The 21369-nt window shown below is 42.1% G+C and overlaps 1 protein-coding gene across 39 annotated transcripts in view; it reads left to right on the forward strand.

The window, feature by feature from the left end:
* The first annotated feature begins 16583 nt into the window (after positions 1-16583).
* celf4 (CUGBP, Elav-like family member 4) overlaps positions 16584-21369 on the forward strand; it is a 73591-nt gene continuing 68805 nt past the window's right edge. For all 39 annotated transcript variants that reach the window (XM_030051314.1, XM_030051333.1, XM_030051301.1 and 36 more), the window contains exon 1: positions 16584-16935. In XM_030051314.1, the coding sequence (XP_029907174.1) occupies positions 16659-16935 (277 nt within the window). In that variant the 5' untranslated portion in view covers positions 16584-16658. The remainder of the gene's footprint in view (positions 16936-21369) is intronic.

Genomic DNA, 21369 nt, shown 5'->3' on the forward strand with positions numbered 1-21369 from the left:
GTATGGTTGTTTTTACATACTGTACACTGGTTTGTTGCTGTTTTTTAAAGATCAACCATTCTCAGAGGTTAAATGAATCACTGAGAACAAAACACAGAATGTACCACGGATTACCTCATCTTGAACTGTTGTTATCTTGGAAATGAACTTCAAAAGTATTAAAGAATAAAATGATACATTAAACAAAGTTATCTGTCTCTGCCCTGTCTCTTAAAAATCACATTCTCAAACAGCAAAATGGCATTCTCAATTTACATTTCAAGGAGATTACGTTTGTTTGCAATATATCACAAGTCACCTTAGTCTGAAGTCTGGGTTAGGAGATACTGTAGGTGTGGTAGTGGATGTCAAACAGCCAACTTTCACCTAGGCACCTGAGTCCAGCACAAAGCATCAGTGGTGTTCGTTTGCTGCAAACATTCCCTGTTACCATAGCCGAGTAATTTGGTGGCTAAAGATAATAAAACTGGATAAAATTACATGACATTTTTTTTTTTAACACATTAAGTGCATATTTTAAACAAACCCAAACCCAAGTCACAATGAATGTGCAAAATATGAACACATCCTTTCTGCATGTTCTGACTCTGCTCTTCCAGAAAACAGGCACAAATTTGACAGCCATTTCTCACATCTTCTTTACGTAAAATTTTAGCATTTATGCCAGCCCCTTAGCGATGTTGTACCTGAGGACATTTCCGTTGACCCGTTAACACGTGTGTTTTGATATCAAATGTAGACTCTCTCAGGTACTTGTTTCTTTGTCATCCTGACCACCATCTGCTGTTCGTTCCACTGTAGCGTAAAGGTTGTGACATCAATTGAAAACTACGTATAATCATTCCATTTACACTCTCTATAAGGTCTGAGACTCAATTATCTTCTGGCTTCCTTGAAGCACTGTTTGACTGCCACTCCAGCCAATTCTACTCTCCTTGATTTTAACACTCACTAACTGTCTGACTGAATAACAGTCAAATATTGAGCATTGCCTTATGATAAGCTGGTTGACTTTAACAAACAGTAAAGAGCTAAAACATTTGATAAGCCTTCTTTTCCTTGACAGTGGAAAGGCACAGTTAAATGAATCAAATCAAATTTTCTCTGCTTTGCTTTCACTTTTTAATATTTGAGTGGAAACCTGTTTCCCTGAGAGAAACCTAGAGTGCAAAATATTAATTATCTCAGCAATCCTCATTCAAATATGGCAGAAATGGTCAGTAAGGGAGGCAGAAAAGGAGAAGGCATAGATTGTAAGAATGGATTGTCTGTGCAACATATTTTTTTTTGACTCTGTTTGGGTCTGTTCAACATTTAAACCCACTGCCAGTGTGTGTATGTTGCCTGATACTGTTGTGTACAGTTTGATTTCCCATTGAAAATGTTTCTTGGCAGTGTTGACCATAGCGCTGTACAGAGTGGTATTGTTGTTGAAATGGCATGCTGTATGTTATTCAGAGGATCACATGTTGTGAATAGATCATATCCAACTGTGAACACGGATAGATACAAACACATGCCCAGCCCACACACTGTGAAATACAGACTCCAAAGCCACATGAGCACTCACACAAACACACACATACACACACACACTGAAAGGGAAAGAGAGAACATATATGAATGTATAAATTGAGTTATTCTAGGCTTTTTATATTTATATATCTAGCTATCAATCTGTCTATCAGTCAAGCACACACAAAGGTGCATGAACACGTACATACAAAAGACCATATACTAAGTATAAAGGGATGTATGAACATCATACATATGCAAACAAACACCAGGGAGTTATATTCAGGTCTCTACTTCTTACTTTCTTTCTTTCTTTCTTTCTTTCTTTCTTTCTTTCTTTCTGAGGTAATCCCCCCCCCCCCCCCCCCCCCCCCCAACCTCCTTTTCTCTCTGCTGCATCATGGAGGAAAAGGAGGGAGGGTGGGAGGGAAAGTGGGATTCCCAGCCTGCCCGTTCGCCCAGCCTAGCCCCTGCACCGGCATGATAACGCCATCCCCGTCTCCCCTTCACCCTGTGCCGCCCCCCCTCCCACTACTCCCTCTGCCCCAGGCTGGTGTGCTCTGCAGACCGGTGCCCATAGCAAAGCCACCCAGGAATCTTATCTCCTGCCCAGGCTTATTCCCGGCCCTGCCTGTCTGCCTGCCTGCTTCTATGCATGTCTTCTGAATATGTGTGTGTGTGTGTGTGTATACTCTCCACCTGCCCTGTCTCCAACTCTCTCCATCTTTCTCTCTCTTTCTCTCTCTCTCTCACTCCTGCTGTTTGTCTGTTTGTCTCTCTACCTGGAAGTCTGAAGTCTTTCTGCGTTTCCTGTCTGCCTGATCACATGTCTGTGTGGTCCTGACCTGGTCATGTGCGGTAGTCATGGCCTGTCTAATGCATGCCTGAGCCCTGCCTGTTGGTTGTTCTATTTTTCAAACTGTCTTTCTGCCTACCTGAATGCCAGTGTGTCTTTCTGCATGCCTTTCTACCTGCCATTTTGTATACTGAACATGCTTGACTGTATCTCTTCCCTGTCAGACAGTTTTCCTGTCTGCATACATGTCTCTCTGCCAGTTTGTGTATCTATTTTTCTCTCTGTCTGTCTTCATGCCTCCCCCATCCACCCTTCACACAGCCTGCCGGTGCTTACTCTCTTGTCTGTCTCTCTGTTTTCCTGTCTCTCTCTCAGTCTGTTTTTTCCACAGCCTGCCTGCTCTCTGATTTCCTACGCATTTCTCTGCCTGTCTACTTACATTCTTGTCTTTCTATTAATGCACTTGTCTTTCTTTTTATTAGCATGTGCGCCTGCCCGTCTGCTTGCTTAGTCACCATTCTGTCTGGTCAGTATATGTGTCTGCGCCATACATGCAAATAAGCTATAGCTCCAGAAGACTTCCCTTAGGCAGATACAGTAGACATAGTTAAGAGAAATGCTGCATACAAAACACACACTTTCAGACAATGAGTCCTAAGGGTATGATGTGTGCGTACATGTGCACTTTTGTGTTTGTGTGTGTGTGTGTGCGTGCGTGTGTGTGTGTGTGCGTGCAGAGGGAGCGAGCCTGCATTGACACTGTTTGATTTCTTTTGTGTGACTTTCACGCTGCGCGACGTGTACATCAACCATTATTCAATTATATCAGACAACAGAACGAAAGCTGTTCATTACCTTGAAACTCCTGGATATGGTGAGAAAGACAGCTAGAGAGAGATAGATGCCCCAAAGCACTCATCATCTAAACAATTGACATGAGTAATAATCAACGTCTCCGCTGACACGCCATTCAAATCTCCTCCCTTCGACATCTCTGATATTGCTGGAGGCATTGTTCATTTGTTGTTCCACACGTCCGTCATTGTACAACAAGCCCCCTACCAATCCTAAATACACACACACACCCACCCACATACATACACACACACTCACATGCGCGCACACACACATGCTCACGCACACTTTTCATTCCTCCTTGTCTGTGGCTGAAATGACTATTGACGTTTGGGTTTGGATTTGAAATGTATTGGAACAGAGAATGGTGGTGGAGGTGGTGTGGGGTGGGATGAGTTGGGGTGGCAATTAGTTTGGACATAAAACAGCTCTACCCTAGGAGATAGAGAGAGGGCCATTTCACAGGGGGTAGTCCCGGATATTATGTTCATTCCCTTTTTTTATTAATTTATAAGGGGGAGAACATCAATCCTCCCTCAGCCTGAGACCAGCCAGTCGGCAGTGGAGGGATTTTTCGGTGGAGGGGCAGAGGGATTTGCTGCTCATTCCAAGAGTGTGGCAGAGTTTGTAGTTTTCTTTAGACTCTTGGAGTGTTTTGCTCAGCCACACTGATGAGATGAGCCCCTCACACCAGCTTCTTTGTCTTGTTTGTCTGCATTTCTTCTGGAGGCTTGGGGGGTTGTGTGTTTTCAAAAAATGAGGAATGGGAAGGAAGGAGACGGAATTAAAGGCACTACTGTAAGAGAGAGTCTGGATGGTACATCAGTGACTGCTTCAGCTGTTATTGGTGTGTGTGTGTGTGTGTGTGTGTGTGAGAGACAGTGTGTGTGTGGGTTTGTGTATGTTTTTGTTTGTCCTGTCTGTACCTGTCTCTGTTTATCTGTTGGAGAGGGAGCTGAATCGTGTCCTTTCTCAATCAAAATATTTTCCTGTAATTCCCACTATTTCACAGTTATAGTCCATTTAACAAAGACAATAAAGATTAATGTATATATATAATGTATATGCCATCATTCTACTAATTTTTCTTTGTTGATTACCACATTGTATACCTCATCTAATTCAGTTTTCATGTTAAAAGTATATGCATTGCTTCTTTGGACTATCCTCGATATAAAACCATCCTTTTTGGAAATTAAAATGATGCAGCTGATTATGGAGTTCAAAGTGCTGTGTGGTATTTTAAAGGTGCACTATGCACAATTGCAGCGGGTCAGCTGAAATGAGGACTGTTTTCCATAAACCACATGGAATAAGCACATCATTTGATGGCTGAGTCTCATCATTAAACTGACCCAGAGATAGTGCACATGCTTAATTATTTTTTGGCAGTTGAGTCTAAACAGCCCTCACTTCAATCAGCCCTCAGCAATTTTGCATAGTGCACCTTTTAACATCAATAAGTCATTACCACATTAATTTTGAGACGTTTGTATAATTACCATAAACAAACAAGAACATCATCTCTGCCTGCTTTTCACTTTGCGTCATGAGTTCAGATTGCTCAGGAAATCTGCTGAATTGGTTTGCAGCACAAAACAGAGAGCGGGCAACGGCTGTTCCAGCGTAAACAAAGCTTATGTTTTCAGTGAAGGGTGCATGTAGAAAAATTATTATCAACATGTGTAGTGATGCCAGGAAGCAGTGACAGGGTGAAGCAAGAGTATTATGGGAAACAGGGTCTTAATTTAGAGAAGACCTAGCTCTCACAATGCCACTCTTTTGTGTTATGGGAATTGTACCAGGGTATCAATATCATCTTTACAATGATTTGTTTAGAAATGCACTTGTTGCACTTGTGAAAATTTTGTTTGTTTTAAGTATATGCACTGGTTTTCAGTCTTCAGTCAACAACATCCATTTCCACTTATGCTTACATTAGAATGTTTGAAAAACACCTTTTCACCTCTTGTACTATCACACTCCTCAGATAAAGCCAAGGCCTGTGAACATAATTTTCAAATTCATAACCATTATGCATGTGCTTCTCTCTGTTGCAGGATATATACGAGGGCGTGCAAACATCAATTCCACAATATGCTTCGGAGGCATCTCGTTCCCTGCAGGCATTGTGTCAGAGCCGCACTTCCTGGCAGGTGCAGTCCCTTTGTGTGTGAGACAAGGGAGCAGAGTACTGTGGTGCAGAGGAGATCGATCCACCCTGCGAAGTGTTGTCTCTGCCTCTGCATGACATGAGGCTCCAACTAAAAGAGAGAGGTCAGCTACACCAAGGCCAACATGTCCCTGTCCACCATACGTGCGCACACATACACACAGACACACACACACACATGCACACAGTAATATATGCATGCACACATACTCACACTCTCGCATATAGACTCATAAAAAACTTTTTTTCTCATGAACAGTTATTTTGCTGAAAATGTTACTGGCAGGTCATCATTCAGTGTTTCTTTAAATAAAAAGGACCCAATTTGTTTGTGGACCCAAGTGGGTTTTTTTGTTATCATTTTGTTATCTAAGAGCTTGTGGACAACTCTTAAAAAGTATTTTATTTTAATTTATTTTATTTTTAGTTGTGTCACACATTCTCAAATTGTGGAAGCATGTGTGCCTGTGCGGAGGATGAAGTTGCCCTGGAAACATCTCAGAGCAGCATCGCCCCAGCTAACTAGCCTACCTCCTAATGATTCAACACCTCGGTAATGAGGTCTAGGTGGGTAATTAACAACAGCAGCACGTCATATTTTTCTCTCTTTCAGCAGAAAGGCATAAATAGATGTACCAAGGAGAAAATAACATCTTTCTCACATGCATTTTAAAGAAATAAATTGAACATTTTGTTTTTTTAACACAGTGAGAGCTCCTAATAGAGAATTAACTTAATTTCCATCAGTGTTTAAAGTGTAATCAGTACAGTCTATGAAGTTTTTAATATAGGCTACAGGCCACAGATATTCACACTACAGACTCTGCAATACACAACTCATCTCACTCAATATGTATACAAATGACTCATTTTTTAAAATACCATTTTCTTTACTCACAACTCTATAGGTGGCCACCATAGATTTTTTTTATATTATTATTATTATTATTTGTGTGAGCACAGCACTGCAAAATATAATTCCAGGAATATAAGTCAATGTAAATATGTAAATGTTACAGTGTATAATACAGTGTACCGTGTACTGATCATTTTTTTTCTTGCCAGCTGGGTGAGTAAGTTGACAAGAAAGAAAGACAGTGAAGGCCACACTGGAGCTGGCCCTTGTGATGTCTCTTCCCCCGTGGGCTTACTATATCCAGACTGAGAGAGAGTTCACAGATAGGCGACAGGCTCCAGCACCCATATCCAATCAGACGGTTCCCTCAGGGGAACCATGTGGTGCACACATATGTGGCCATCGCTGCACAGCATGACACCACGGTGTCCTCCAGGAGTCCTCCATGAGGATCATGGGAAGCTGCGGGTGAGAGTGCAGCACTTTGAATGAATGCTAGGTGATACATTTGAAGATTAAGAGATGATTTCACAAACATGAGGAAATCATGTCATGGTTTATGTCATGTCCCTGACACAGCATGGGTGCAGGTATGTACTGGAGGATGTATGAGGGTAGATATTGGTGTTTTTGAAGGCTCATGACTGCTCACTGAATTCATTGTCTTTCTCAGAAACCTTCCTCAAAGTATTTTCCTCAAAGTATTTTTCGAGCGTGTCCGCTCTTCATCAGGTCATTTTTGACCTGAAGAAAAATGACCTGATGAAGAGCGGACATGCTCGAAACGTTGTTTAAGCAAAACATTTTTTGGAGCAAAATGTTAGTGTGCAGGCTTTTTTCATCTTTTTTGACATGTTCCACTGAGCCCAGCACCTTAAGTATGTGATGTGCGTATATATCTACAAACTCAAAGTATTTTTTAACATCCCTCACTTCTCTCACTCTCCCTACAAGAAAATGCATATATTGTATCGGTGTCTTTATGTATTATCATGAATGTGTGTGTGTGTGTGTGTGTGTGTTTGAAAATGCTCTGTGTGGCCTCACTTGTGCTTAACACTGCCAAATGAAGGTTGAGTCATATTTTCTCTATCAAAAGGAGACAAGAGATGCATAATGTATATCCACCTCCTGACTAAGATATTTACAAACAATCTCTCTCTCTCTCTCTCTCTCTCTCTCTCTCTCTCTCACTCTCTCTCTCTCTCTCTCTCTCTCTCTCTCTCTCTCTCTCTCCCACTTCCTTTTTCAACTACATTATGAAATTCCTTCCATTGCAGCTTCATATATATATATACACCTTTCCATGGTTGTGGGAGCGCATAACATTTTATGAAAAACCTCACACAATGACATCGGGCCCTAGAAAACCAAATAACCCAGCGCCACTCCCAGAGCCATCACACTTGATCCGTGTATGAATGAATCACACTATGCTACCATTTTCCTCTCATCTCCCTCCCTGCCCCCTACAGAACCAGAGCAAAGCTGTAGCTCATATTTTCACTGACAAAAGAGGTGACAGTGAAAGGGAAGTGAAAAGGCTATAATAAATGCTACCGGAGAGGTACAAGGAAGAGAGTGCAGCGTTTGAAAACGGTAACCTTTTTCAGATGCTGATTTAGTATTCATTATTAATGACCTTTCCCTACCTGAGCAAAGCTGTCGCCAGGAAGCCCCTTCGTGTTTGTGTCTGCCGGAAGCCGAGGGCAGACACTACAGCATTGTTCACACTTGTTGGCTGAAGGATTTCTACACTTTGTATGCCTCTTTTGCACAAATACTGTTTAATTCATTCCACCAAGTCCCCACGCTGAGTAAAGAACAGTACAAACATAATGGGTCAGATGGTAAAGTTCAAAGAAGTATGCTAGACACAAATTAGAGGTCAGTTTGTGACAAGGAAGACTGGTGTTTTGGTATTTACCTTTCTATCCTAAGGTACAGCAAGACAGATTGGCAGGGAGGAAGGCAGTCAGACAGGCAGATAGGCAGAGGCATACAGGCAGATGGGTCGACAGACATCATGAGGTAGCCTCCTTGCCTCTCTCATCTGGCATTTACTGCTTTCTATCTCATCAAAAACCATTCTCATGCTAATGAACTTAAAGATCAACCATGCGTAGAGTACAGTGTGAGAGTGTGCCCGTGCATGTGTGTGTGTTTGTGAGTTCTAACAATCACCTCAAATGTGTTCATCCGAGCTCGATATTCTATTCAGCTGTGCCTACACACTGACAATCATGCCTACACTGTGAAAGACATACTCCTATGCACATCCAAACTTCTCTGCCAGGCGGTACAGTAAAACTGATCTATCTATCTATCACTCCACCTGTCTGTTTATCTAGCAATCCGTCCATCATTGTGTCATCCTTTTGTCTGTCTGCCTCTATTCATCTGTCATTATCAGACAAAAAAATGTAACACATACTTCCTCTCCCTTGCCGATAAGACTCTACACATCACTCAGAAGGAAAACCATGGGGGCCATGGAGAGACCCATGCACCAAACTCTGAAAGAATCCACCGAAATTACACCATTATTTCTTTTTTGTCATTTTTCTGTCTAAGACTTGAAACATATTTTCCTGCAGCCTATTTCGTCAAGCTAAATGCCAAATTATTATACTGCAATCACAGACTTCTCTCTGTGCCAGGGATTTAACTACACTGTCAATATTCGCTATCATTTCCCTTAGCAGCTATAATTAGACAGCTTACTGGGGTACTGTTGTGAAGACCTCCAGCCAAACTAAAGTCCTACAGTCTTCTGTGACAGCTTTGGAAAAAAAATAAAATAAAATAGCTTTTTTTATTTCATTGAATAATGAATTGGGCTTACAACTTGCCAGACCCTGTGGTTTATTGATATTCAGTGGCTCATTTTTATAGCAGGTGTTTTATCACAAAATGCATACTTAGAGGAGCTCTACACAATGAGGTACTCTGAGAGGTTGAGAAAGCGTATCAATTTTCAAATGGAACATATTGCACATGTTAGTTAAACCCCATAATGGAGGCTTTGTGGATATCCTGTTTCCTGACATTGTTCTGACATGTGTCCCAATGAGCATAACGTGTCATTTCAGTGTCCTAGCTTTACCTCTCGTATCTTCTGGGCTTTTGTATAACCCAGTTCTAAAGCAAGGATCAAACTGTTATTACATACTTAAATATTACGAAGCTGTAAATATCAAAACTATGCGCCACAGTAGTCTGTGTAAACGAGATTGTGTTTCATTTTTGCCATTTTTGTTAAAAGATGTAGCCTATGACTTTTAAAACATATGGAGCCTAATTTCATCCTAAATGTCTACAACCATTTAGGCATGTTTTCAATGGCTAATCAACATAAAATTGCTCAGCAGGGTGGATCAGCAGAGGGCCTCTGTGTCTATTATGCTTTAATCTACATACACCTGTCATAGTCAGCTGTGTGTGGAAGGGTGTTAGCAAATATGCTGTCATCTTAGGCCCCGGTACCTCTGGGTCATATGAACACAGACAAGCACAATTAGTATTTGCTTTTGGATGGGGGTGTGTCCTGCGACCATCTCAAGTGAATTCAGTTGATCTAAAAATAGAGTAGACACATACACATGAATGAGTATAAGCATGTGCATAGACACACACACACACACACAAACGCACGTGTGCGCGCACGTGCACACATACACACATTCAATGATACCATCGCTACACCTCATCCTTGCCCAGACATTTTTTTGCCCAAGGGTATACCGGAGAACCAGGTGTTATCACACTCCCCTGTGAGTCCCACTTCCCTCCCCAGAGCAATTAATGACATGGTGAGGTCAGAGACTCAGGTCCCAAAATGGCTGCCTATCTGGACTGGAGGTGCCACATCACCCTGACAGCTGGGTCATGCCTTTGCAGTGTCACTGGTGTGCACTGACAGAGCCAGGGGTCAGGGTTCATCTCACCTTGTGGCGTCTCTGTAGAATTGATCTGTTGCAGGGGAAATGGGATTTCAGTGCTGTGTGATTCAGACATCAGCCAGACTTTGTCTATGAGATGTTGTCTGTCTTGAATGATTGACTAGATGACTCACGACATTTGACACAACAATACGGTGTTACAGTCACAAAGGAATCATAACAGAATTATGTTAATTTTCTGTCATGTTTGTCATGTGCACATATAAGGATGAATGTGCCTGTGTATATAGTTCCTTGGTCTCTCTCTCTCTCTCTCTCTCTCTCTCTCTCTCTATTTCTCTCCCTCTCTCTGTGTGTATCTGTGTGTGTGTGTGTGTGTGTCTGTGTGTGTGCATGTGTGTGTGAGAGAGAGAGACAGAGAGTGCATGTGTGTGTGCTAATGCGTATAAACTATGCAATATGTGCACAGGTGCATACATATCTGTGTGTGCGTGCGTGTGTGTGTGTGTGTGTGTGTGTGTGTGTGTGTGTGTGTGTGTGTGTGTGTGTGCGTGCGTGTGTGTGTGTGTTGTCAAGAGGCTTGGTGTTTTCAGGGCAGCTAGTCAGTCAAGGAGAGGAGCTGTCAGCCTGGCTGATCTGTGCAGCCAGGATTCAGCATGGGAAGTAACGCCCACCCATGTCAAATGTCACATCACTAATCTCTTTCCAATGCAGCCCAGGTATTACTGCAAGGACCAGAGACATACACACCTCATTGCTCCACAGAAGACAATCCCAGGAGACTGGGCTGTTCACACATTTTCAGGCTTAAAATCCATGGCATTCTGTGCTCTTGCTGTTGTGTGTTTAACTGAAAGCTCATTTTGGTAGATTTGGACATGGTGTCAACATGTGTAATGAGGCAGTTTCACAGTTCCTACAACGATAGAATGTGGTATGCCTTTAAAAGTCTTGCATTGTGGAACTTTTTAAACTTGATTAAACCTGACTGATACAACTGTTGGATTGGAGGAGAAATATAATTCATATTCTATATTTATTTCATTTTGTTTTGTTTTGTTTTGTTTTGTTTTGTTTTGTTTTGTTTTGTTTTGTTTTGTTTACCTCTGGCCACTGAAGTGCTGTGCCTTGAATATTTTGGTGTGGGGTAACAATTTTTCATGGGTTTATATATGTATACTTATTTTTTATCAAGCCCATAATTTCCTGCAATATGATCACCATGTTTATTATAATAAACAAAGGCTGTGGGACATGTTTAGTCCACAGACCTGTTGGAAGGACATCTTTTACAAATGATTTTAATGGCTCTAATGCTTTATTCAATGGGTTTGTGGCTTTGTTTGTTTTTGCTCAAGGGGAGACCATGCATCGCCTCTCATCCCAGTGTCAACAAACTTCCACTGTGGGATAAAAACTGTTTTTCCACATACGACCCCCTAAAATACACTTTTCCTCGGGAAATTAAGAAAAATCCAGTCTCCCAAATACCAGCTATGTTTGTGTGGGTTTCTGCATATTTCTGTGTCTTTCTTTATTATTGCTTCCATAAATAATTTATTTTACATTTATACTGGAGGGGATTCTTTCTGTATAATATAAAGATACGATAATTCTACATGTGACCCATAATCTGCATGCAATTATCATGCTATTTATCCTATGTATGTTATACATTCTGCTTTGCCCTTTTTTAGTTAGATGCCAGTGATACTCGCAGTCCATTTTTGTCTGAGATGCTAAGAACAAGGACCCTATTGGGATTAAATGACAGACATTAGCAAAGCATCATACACACTCCTCAAATGACTATATTAATTTTAAGTCGGCATGTCCTGCCGATCACCAGCTGATTGGCACGATTCAAGTTAAAGGGGACCTTCCTGCCCTCCTCGTCCCTCCAAACTTTCTGAATATTTAGTCATGCACCTGCCCTTTCCTCATTCCTTTGCACTCTTCCCCCTAAATTACTGGGAGGTGATATACAGCCTGGGTGTCTCAAGGCTACGGGAGATTTAGAACTTTGTCCCACATGAAGGAGAGGTGAGAAAAGACATTACTATGCAGAATAGGTAATATCAAAAACGCCAGAGCTCTTTATGGTGTACCATGTGGATTATCAATCTATTTGTGTAACTTGCCTACCCAGAATTTCATTTCCCTTTTCGTTTATTTGCCTTGCTGCAACTGTTTACAGAGCTGAAACTGAAAATTGAAGTCACAACAAGCAAGTGAGCAATCTTCCAAGGGCAAAATAGGCAGTCTCCTGCTATATGATTAGACAGCTAAACATGCAGGAGGTGTGATGGAGTGACTTCATTCTGATGAGCTCAGAAAGATATCAGCTGGCAGAGTTATATCTGTCCACATATGGTAGCTTACACCTTGTACATGGAGTATCATTCTTAACCAATGTGTATAACGTTGACACAGTGTTGTTGTGGGCCTACAGTATTTTTTCGTTGTTTTGTATCCTGTACAACCTGATACAGGGGCCTCCTGCAGCACAAAGAGCATGATCACAATCGTAATAGTATTGCCCTATAGTCGTTTCAGCACCATGGACAGCTGCATTCGTTAGTATTGCCCCATTGTCGTTTCAGCACCACGGACAGAGGCATGCATTTGTCAGTGTTGCTCTGTCGTCGTTTCAGCACGACGGACAGCAACCATCCTTGGTCCTGTTTCACAATTGCAATCCAGTTTTTGACTACACTGCCGATACAAAGTCCAACGATTACTTATTTCAGTGAGAAGGTTGGAAGATAGAGACGTGTAGATATTATTTCTGTTAGCAGAAACGAAATCTTTGCACTCCATAATGTTTCCTCAAAAAGCCTTGCAGGGTAAGCACAGAGCTTAGTCTAACAGAGAATAACCATGAAAATAGTTTGACAGCCCGGTTGCTTTGAGTATTGCTTTCAGCAAGCCGTGCAGTGGACACAAATGATTTGCCAGAGCTACAGAATCATATCTGAGTATACCCAAACGGATTGAAATAAGTACCATTTGGGGAGCGAAAAGATACACTGTTACAAGCAATGCTCGTTAATTGCGTGTTATTATTATCAGTCCGATGGGCTCAGTCACCGAAGTCATTTCACTCAGGGCTACACGCAATGCATTGAAAACATTTCAACTCACAGGTAGCCTCTCTGAAGAGAGAGACCGTGAGGGAACCGTAATGGCACCATACCTTACATAATCATCACGGCACTACCCACTGAACATAATTACAATGATTTGTGCCCTCCCATTTCGCCCCTGTATTAAAAAATATTGCTGGAGGTAAGTCAGGCGTGAGCACAGGCAAGGCTGCTGTGGTGAATGGAGTGTGGCCCCCGGGGAAAGCTTGGAGAGCAGAGCACGGTGTCATGCCAAAGAAAGCCAAGTCCCCCGCCCCGCTGGGGCCCGGTCATGCCGTGAGAACGGGATGACATTACCGGGCCATTTAGCTGGCGGAAAAGCAGAGTGAGGTGAGAGAGGCGCCGAGTGTTTCGCTTTTGTTATTTAATGGTTGGCTAATGTTTAGACGGAGGGGGGTATGCATCATAGCCAAATAATGAAAACAAATAGGCCGAGATTATGAGCCTTGGATGTCGCAGCTATACTATAAGGCCTTTAGGCTGCGTGGTTTAACTGAAGACACTGAACCATAACTGGAGTCCACTTCTAGTTCATTTTGCTCATCACTGGAGAATGGTTGAATGTCTCGGGCCCATAGCCTATTCTCTACCCTGTGGTATAATAAGAATATATAGGAATAGCATTGCTGCCTTCATACATGTTAGTCACCACTTTAGTAGCAGCCCAAAGCTATGATGATTTTTCTCTATGGCAGGGGTAGGTATAGTTTGAAACCATAGTTCCTATAAGTCCTGCGTTACTGGTGTACGAGGATGACGACGGCCTTCATGAATGTTAATTTATGTGCTCTCTCTACTCTAGTATTATTTGTATGTCTGAATTTCTTTGATTATAAAAACATCTCGCTGGTGTATTTCTCTGTCAGCAGTGTAAAACACTGGTAAGAAATGGTAGAAAGAAAATATTCTGTTTGTTATGACCAATGCAGTATAGCCAAGGCTGATGCATGCTCGGTCTTTTGCATTTTGTAATGCATAATACAATGCATGTTTTCGAGGCTGTTAAAGAAGAATGCCCTGCTTGAGGCAGAACCGACAAGGCTGTTACAGTTACAACTCCACTGTCAATCATTTTCCATAGGCTATTTTGCTGACCGTTTCAAATGACATTCATCAGATTGCATTTAAAGAGGAATAGCGCCCACCCTAATCATTCGCACGTTCCCATTACCACGGATAGTCTAGTCATCATGAACAGAGATCACCTACATGAGCAACTGTCTCCCAAAGCTTAGCCATAAACAAAAGTGGTTTAATATCTTAAAAGCAGTGACGGTGGTAGTATGAATGGCATTTGTTGACTTGTGTGATCTTTTATTTCCTGAACAATTTTAATAATTCTTTATTCCCAGCACTAAATATGAATTAGGAAAAGTAGCCCTGGTTGCAGCGAATGATACAACGTATGCTGTCACACCATTTCCAGCATTACCTAATTCATTTTCCTCGGAGCTGTGCAACCTCACATATTAAGGACAGAACAGGATCTTCTGTCCTGTTTGTGACCACGGCAGACAGAAGAAGATGTTCACTGGTGTATAAAAAGACCGAGCTGTCATAGGATACATTGAATACAAATTTAATCTAGAATATCAGAGCGCAGATATATATTTTGCATAGTTTTGCATAGTATTTTTTTTTCTTTTTGCCTCTTTCATCAGCAGCCACGTGGGTCAAACAGAGACATAAGTGATGATCGCTTCACAGATGTCATAAATGTTTTCCTACCGCACACGTAGGCCTGCCACTCTGTGTGGTGTTGACTGCTTTAAATCAACAAATGCGAAGTTAAGCGACCTCCACGCGTGCTTATCATTTGATTTGAGATCCCTGTTTTATTGATGCTGCTGTAACTTTTAAATGTAATCTTACACTGAAAACAAATAACTGGTCGACAACATTTTTTCCAGCCACTATCTATTCATGTAGCAATAGTCTTATCAGATATTTTTACACAGTGCAAACTGTTAAGTTATTAACTTTTAATCCCGAAGTCCCTGTCTTTTCTGATGCTCAAATTTGTAGCCTTGTTTTATATTTCGGTGTTCTCATCATCTGAAGGAAGCGAAAGGGTTACCGACCTCTTTCAGTGTGGATCTCTGTGCATTATGTCAATTTGTTCTACTCGTGTTTTCCCCCCGATGTGCCCCCTCTCTACGCCACTCGGCGGTGCTCACAGACTTTCCCTTTAGAAATTGAAAAAAGGAGCTCGTGATTTTCGTCTTTCTTGAGCAAAACCGTTTTTTTGTTCATGACAAAAACGAGCACTTGCAACCTCCGCTGTCGATGCATTTTAGTTTCACCGCCTATATTTCAGCACCACGGCGCTGTCCACAGATCGGGAGAGAACTGAGGATACGTGGCAATACTGTGGCTGTGCAAGGATTCACTGTTTCTGACGCTGGAGATGTAGGGGCTATAAGATGATGCGACATGTTATTTAAGCACATCTCACATCATCGTAACCCACTATTCAATCGGAACCCTCCTCGATTTGCACTGAATTTTATCGTTTCAGAGGAACAGAGACGTGTCAGGTGGGAATGAAAGCAGTTTTGCAGCTTCTCACAACGTATGTGACAGCAGTGTATGTCATTTAATGTTTTGAAAAATCAAGTAGTACCATCTCTAGTTCGTGAATGAGCAGTTATTTGCTCCGGGTAAGAGCACAAAGAACCGTATTCTCTATATTTCTCTATTTATAGACCCTCTCCCCTTGGTGGAATGTACCATTTGGACTACGAATAAGAAAAGGGGGAAAAGAAAACGCAGGGTTGCACATATACCGACTTGATATTGGTCCCGCTTTAACCAAACCTACCCACAGTGCTTGTGGAGATTGAGCTGGCCCTGTCCGTTTAAACGGAGAAGACACCCATACCGACTCCTCAATGCAAAAAAATAAAAGGGTGCCAAGAAGCTGGGACGAGGGAACGTGGGTGTAAATAGACAGTGAACGCTCTTGGTCTCTCTCTCTCTCTCTCCCTCCCCCTGAATATCTCTCTCTCTCTCTCTCTCTCTCTCTCTCTCTCTCTCTCTCTCTCTCTCTCTCTCTCTCTCTCTCTCTCTCTCTCTCTCTCTCTCTCTCTCTCTCTCTCTCCCTCTCTGTCTCTCTTTTATGAAATCAATGAACGAGTTATTGGGTAGGAGATAAATATAAGGAATCAAAGCCTCCACCGGGACCAACGGCTTTGCGCGCTTTTGATATGCGTCTTCGCCAAATGCTACATGTGTATTCACATCAATGTAAATATTGGCTTTGATAGGACGAGAGCGGAATCAGCTCTGGCACGGCTTGGTCTTGGACCCAAATTTTGACCAACACTTCAACCAGCTTTTCAAGAAAACGATTCTCCACCATCACCCCTGCTCCTGCTGCTGTTGTACCCATCCCAACTCACTGGCCGGTCCAAAGATGGCAACTTTAACCAACGGGCAGGTGGACGGCACGGTGCACGGTGTTGGTGTGGTCTCCGCCAGCACGAACGGGCTTGTGAACGGATTAAGCCACAGCCATAGCCCGGCGGGCTGTCCGGCCACCATCCCCATGAAGGACCACGATGCCATCAAACTCTTCATCGGTCAGATCCCCCGCAACCTGGACGAGAAGGACCTGCGGCCCCTCTTCGAGGAGTTCGGCAAGATCTACGAGCTCACCGTGCTCAAGGACCGCTTCACGGGCATGCACAAAGGTGGGTTATGCCCCGATTCCCCGAGACAGAGATGGGTCTTCATAACATCTTTATTTTAATGTGCATTTGTCACCTTTATCACTGTGGGAGTGAGGCTCTTCAACCATATTGGTTATGTGTAATAGAACTGCATATTTGTTGGTAGATTTCAGACAAGCTATTGTGTAATGTGCTATCATGATGAAGCCAAGTCTACTTTATTAATGTTTTGTGGCACCATGAAAAACAGGAATTTTCCATTTGCTTCTCGGTGACAAATATATCTCTGCAATTCAATGCCTAATTTTCTACCTTATTGGGCTAATATATCCAACCATAAGCATGTCACGAATCAGAAGTCACGACAGCGTTCATTTATGTAGGGTAATATTAGGAGGAGCAATGTTCCTATTTGGGCAGTGTGCACAGGAGTATTCAGTCACACATGTAGTCCAGAGGTTGTAAACGTGCGTTCATTCACTAGTGCTAAATCCAGGCCATTAACCTCACGTTTTCACGTTGCAATAGCGGGGAAGCTGAGTTTGATTGCCCGTCGCACCAAGCACTCAATCTGTGTATGTGTGCCTTTGTGCGTGCGTGCGCGCGCGCACGTGTGTGTGTGTGTGTGTGTGTGTGTGTGTGTGTGTGTGATTGTGTGTGTGTGTGTGTGTGTGTGTGTGTGTGTGTGTGTGTGTGTGTGTGTGTGTGTGTGTGTGTGTGTGTGTGTGTGTGAGAAAAAGAGAGAGAGAGCGAGAGAGAGTGCACGCGTGCGTGCACGTGTTCGTACATGTGCAACACATGGGGAGCGTTTATGCCAGAGCAGGCCTATGCACTAATGTACCTTTACATTCAGTAATTAAGTTTTTCAAGTAGTCTAGTTTTAGAAATGAATGATTGGAGCAGTCTCTCAAAATGAAAAATAAAACAGCAGAGAGAAAAAAAAACATAGAACTATTGCACACACACACACACACACACACACACACACACACACACATATATATAACAATTTAAATGATTAACTTTCTAACTGAATTTAACATTCTGACTGAGTTTTCTTTACATCAAAATGTCTTATTTCCTTTGTGTAGCCCTAACTGCAGTTATAGTTCTGATATATTTATTGTCTTAATGGTATTGAACAGCCTCTTAAAGCAATGGCCAGCTATATTGGCTCAAGTGAATAAAGTAATTAGAAACATTTGATGTAACAATATTGACTGGCCTTTGGTGTAATATTAATGACAAGCCTTGTTGTTTTGAAGCAACAGTAATGACCAGTGTTGTAGCCCTATTTTATTTTATACTCTGAAGGGATGGGTCACTCTCTGTAAATCACCAGTGAAAGGTCACTAATTGATCCACTACACCTACAGGACATGTCTAGTCCTCAAGGGAGCAGGGCACTTTGGGAATGAGCTATCACATTCACAAAGCTTCTGGGATTCCCCCCTCCTCTAAGAGCCACCTCCTCCCCATGTAAACAATGTGTGACGTGCACCATGTGTCAGGAAATGATGATGATAGATAAATAATTCCAGAGGGCGGAGACTGTCAGGAGACAAGGGGGATACCAAGGAGGTGGAGACGGAAAGGGGGGTTATCTTTTATTAATAGCCCAGCTGTAGTAGCGACTCCCTGTTGGATGTTTAATCACCAGCAGCCCCAGAACTATGGGCATGGCTCACCAGCTGATTCTAAGAACTGTCTCCTCACTGCGATATACGGCCCTGTTTCCCGTGCTGGGCCTCCGCTTTCATTAGCGAGCCCCCGCTGCTCTCATATTTTAACTAGCTGGAGGCGCTAGCTGCTCCCTGGCTCACTAGTTCACTAGCTGACTATAAGGTTTCCTGCTGGAAGGCCACATCCCGCCATGCACACCTAACAGCAAAGAGATAATGCTTGGCTGAATGTTGGTCATTCATAAGTTTTCATGAAGTTTCCATTGGCAAGCTCCAAGATGGAATAAAAGACAGCACATCTCACAAATACAGAGTCACAGTGACTGATTTTGTATATTGCACTACATTTATCAAAGGGCACACTTTGTTACACATTTCAGCTAGTAAGCCATCAAAGCTTTTGTGAAGTTATGTGTGTTGATAATGACAAGGAAAATCCATAATTTTACAAATTTCAGAAGAGAGTGAAAAGTTTTTATTCAACTCATGTCCCTCATTACACATTTGGAGACACATTTGCACTAGCAATTTTTAAATGTATCAGTGGAAATATTATCTGTGCTATCTACATTTAACCTCTTAAAGGAGCTTTAAACCTTATTTTTTCATCTGTTGATCAGTGCTCAAGACAGCTTCATAATTAAACACATATATCCCAGTCATAACCTTGATACCACATCAACAATGCCTTTCCTCTTGATTTTGTGTTCGAGTCCCAGCTAACTGCCACCAACTAACGGCGAAGAGCATGACTGAATAATTTAATTTTGGTGTTTAACAGAATTATGCATGTCATCATACATGCTACAATCTTTCCAACTCGCCCATCTCTCCCCTTTTTCGTTTGTTCTTCACACTGCTTGCATTTTTTTAAAGCCGTGCAGTGGGCGGAGAAAGGCTCAAACTGAGGGTATCATGACCCTTAAAGATTCACAATGCACTGGTGAAGTAAAGTCCAGAGAGCAGTCCACCAGAAACCTCTTTTTATTATATATTATTTTCTTCTATATTTTCTTGCCTTCATCAACACTGCTTGACCCCTCTTTTACTGCTGTGCTCCTTGTCTTTACTTTTACTTTACTTACTTGACACAAATGGATGTTTCATTCATCACTCATGTTCTGCAGGTACTGGCGAGTGCAATGTCCCCTGTTCATAGTGCTCTGTGTGCCATAATGGCTATGGTGATACAAAACCTCAGCTTGAACCAGAGACTGTACAGGCTTAAGTGCCTGGATACCGTCTCCTTCACAGTTTCCTTTTACATTTGTTTTTCATATGGCACATACTTAATAAGTGCTATTGCTAACAATTTCATTGGTTATCTTGGGATGTTTTTGCATTCAAGTGAACTCAAAGTGATAAGGCACTTTTATAGAAAAATAATTGAGGTTTAGATAGATAATATGAGCCTATTTTGCTTCGGTAGGTAATAAAAGAGATTCAGCCTTGTCTACTGTATATCAACAAGCCAAAAGAAACAGCACTGGCTATGGTAATGCTAACTCTGAAGAAAGAGACCCCTATTATGTCCATTGTCAGCTGTGCCTGTGATACTATTGCCATAACGCTCCCTATAATGACTCCATGTATCACTAGTAATCTAGTCTTTAGGATTCTGTCCCCTCGGAATGGAGGGGATGGGGGAACGGGGAGGAGGGGAGCATGGGATGGGGGTCTGCAGAGGCTGGGAGCGGGCACAGAGGCGACAGTGCAGGCCTACATTCTCCCAATGATTTTATTTCTCTCCCCTCTGCGACCGAGCCGTGCTAATAGAGGCCATTTATAATGGTCACCGGCTGCTGCTGCTGCTGCTACTGAGCACAACGGGCTGAGAGGCACGGCTAGCACAAAGAGCCAGCTTTTTCTCCCTTCTCTTTGGCAATGCAGCATGGGAGGTGGGGATCTATACAAGAAAAAAAAACATAGATATGACTGCTGACATTCATCGGGTTGAAATTTTTTGGTGTGTGTGATTATTAACAGGGTAATTGAGTTGTGATGTCACGGGGATAGGCATTTAACAATTGATGCTATTATATGTTGTTTACTCAACTTCAAACAGTATTGGTTTTTGTTTTTTTTTCAGCTAAGCCTGTATTGTCTAGCTCTTCCCTTTTCTAAGCAAATGCAAAAGCAACTGCCACCAAGTTCATTTGAATGCTGTTTCATTTGGTGGAAATCTAATTTCAAGCAATTTATTTGTCCTTGGCCAAACCAAATACAATAACTTTGTATCTCTCCACCGACTTGGATAGTTCAAGTAGAATTTAAAAGGCCGGAGTATTGCTCAAAGTTAAAGGCAGATGGGTATGCTTCCCTTATCTTAGGCTCAAGCACTCCACATTGGGACTGGCAGGTGGTGTTGACAAAATGTCACTGGTCTTCAGTCCAAAATATCCGCAGATTTCAAACAGTCTTCCTGACCAAGTCAGAGAAAACACTGTCAGCTCACTGTATATAAGATATTGCAATTGCAGAGGACAGTATTATGGGTGTTTTACTATTTTGTCATTTGATTTCAATGCTTCAGAAATGGGTTATAAGATAATGTAAGGGTTTATAATATGTTTAAAATAAAAGAAGTGGAGATATAATGACCCATAGTAATCTTGTGTGAATTTAGCCATACTGCAGATGGCTTATACTGCAGATGGGGGCTATAATCGGTGCTGGTCATAAAGAGTGTTATGGTTCCCTCTGAAATGCCTATGGTTATGACATTTGCATTTCAGTCCTTTCATATTACAAACTAATTGAAATTTGTCAGCGA

Source organism: Myripristis murdjan, chromosome 5 (assembly GCF_902150065.1).
Source record: "Myripristis murdjan chromosome 5, fMyrMur1.1, whole genome shotgun sequence".
Classification (NCBI taxonomy): domain Eukaryota; kingdom Metazoa; phylum Chordata; class Actinopteri; order Holocentriformes; family Holocentridae; genus Myripristis; species Myripristis murdjan.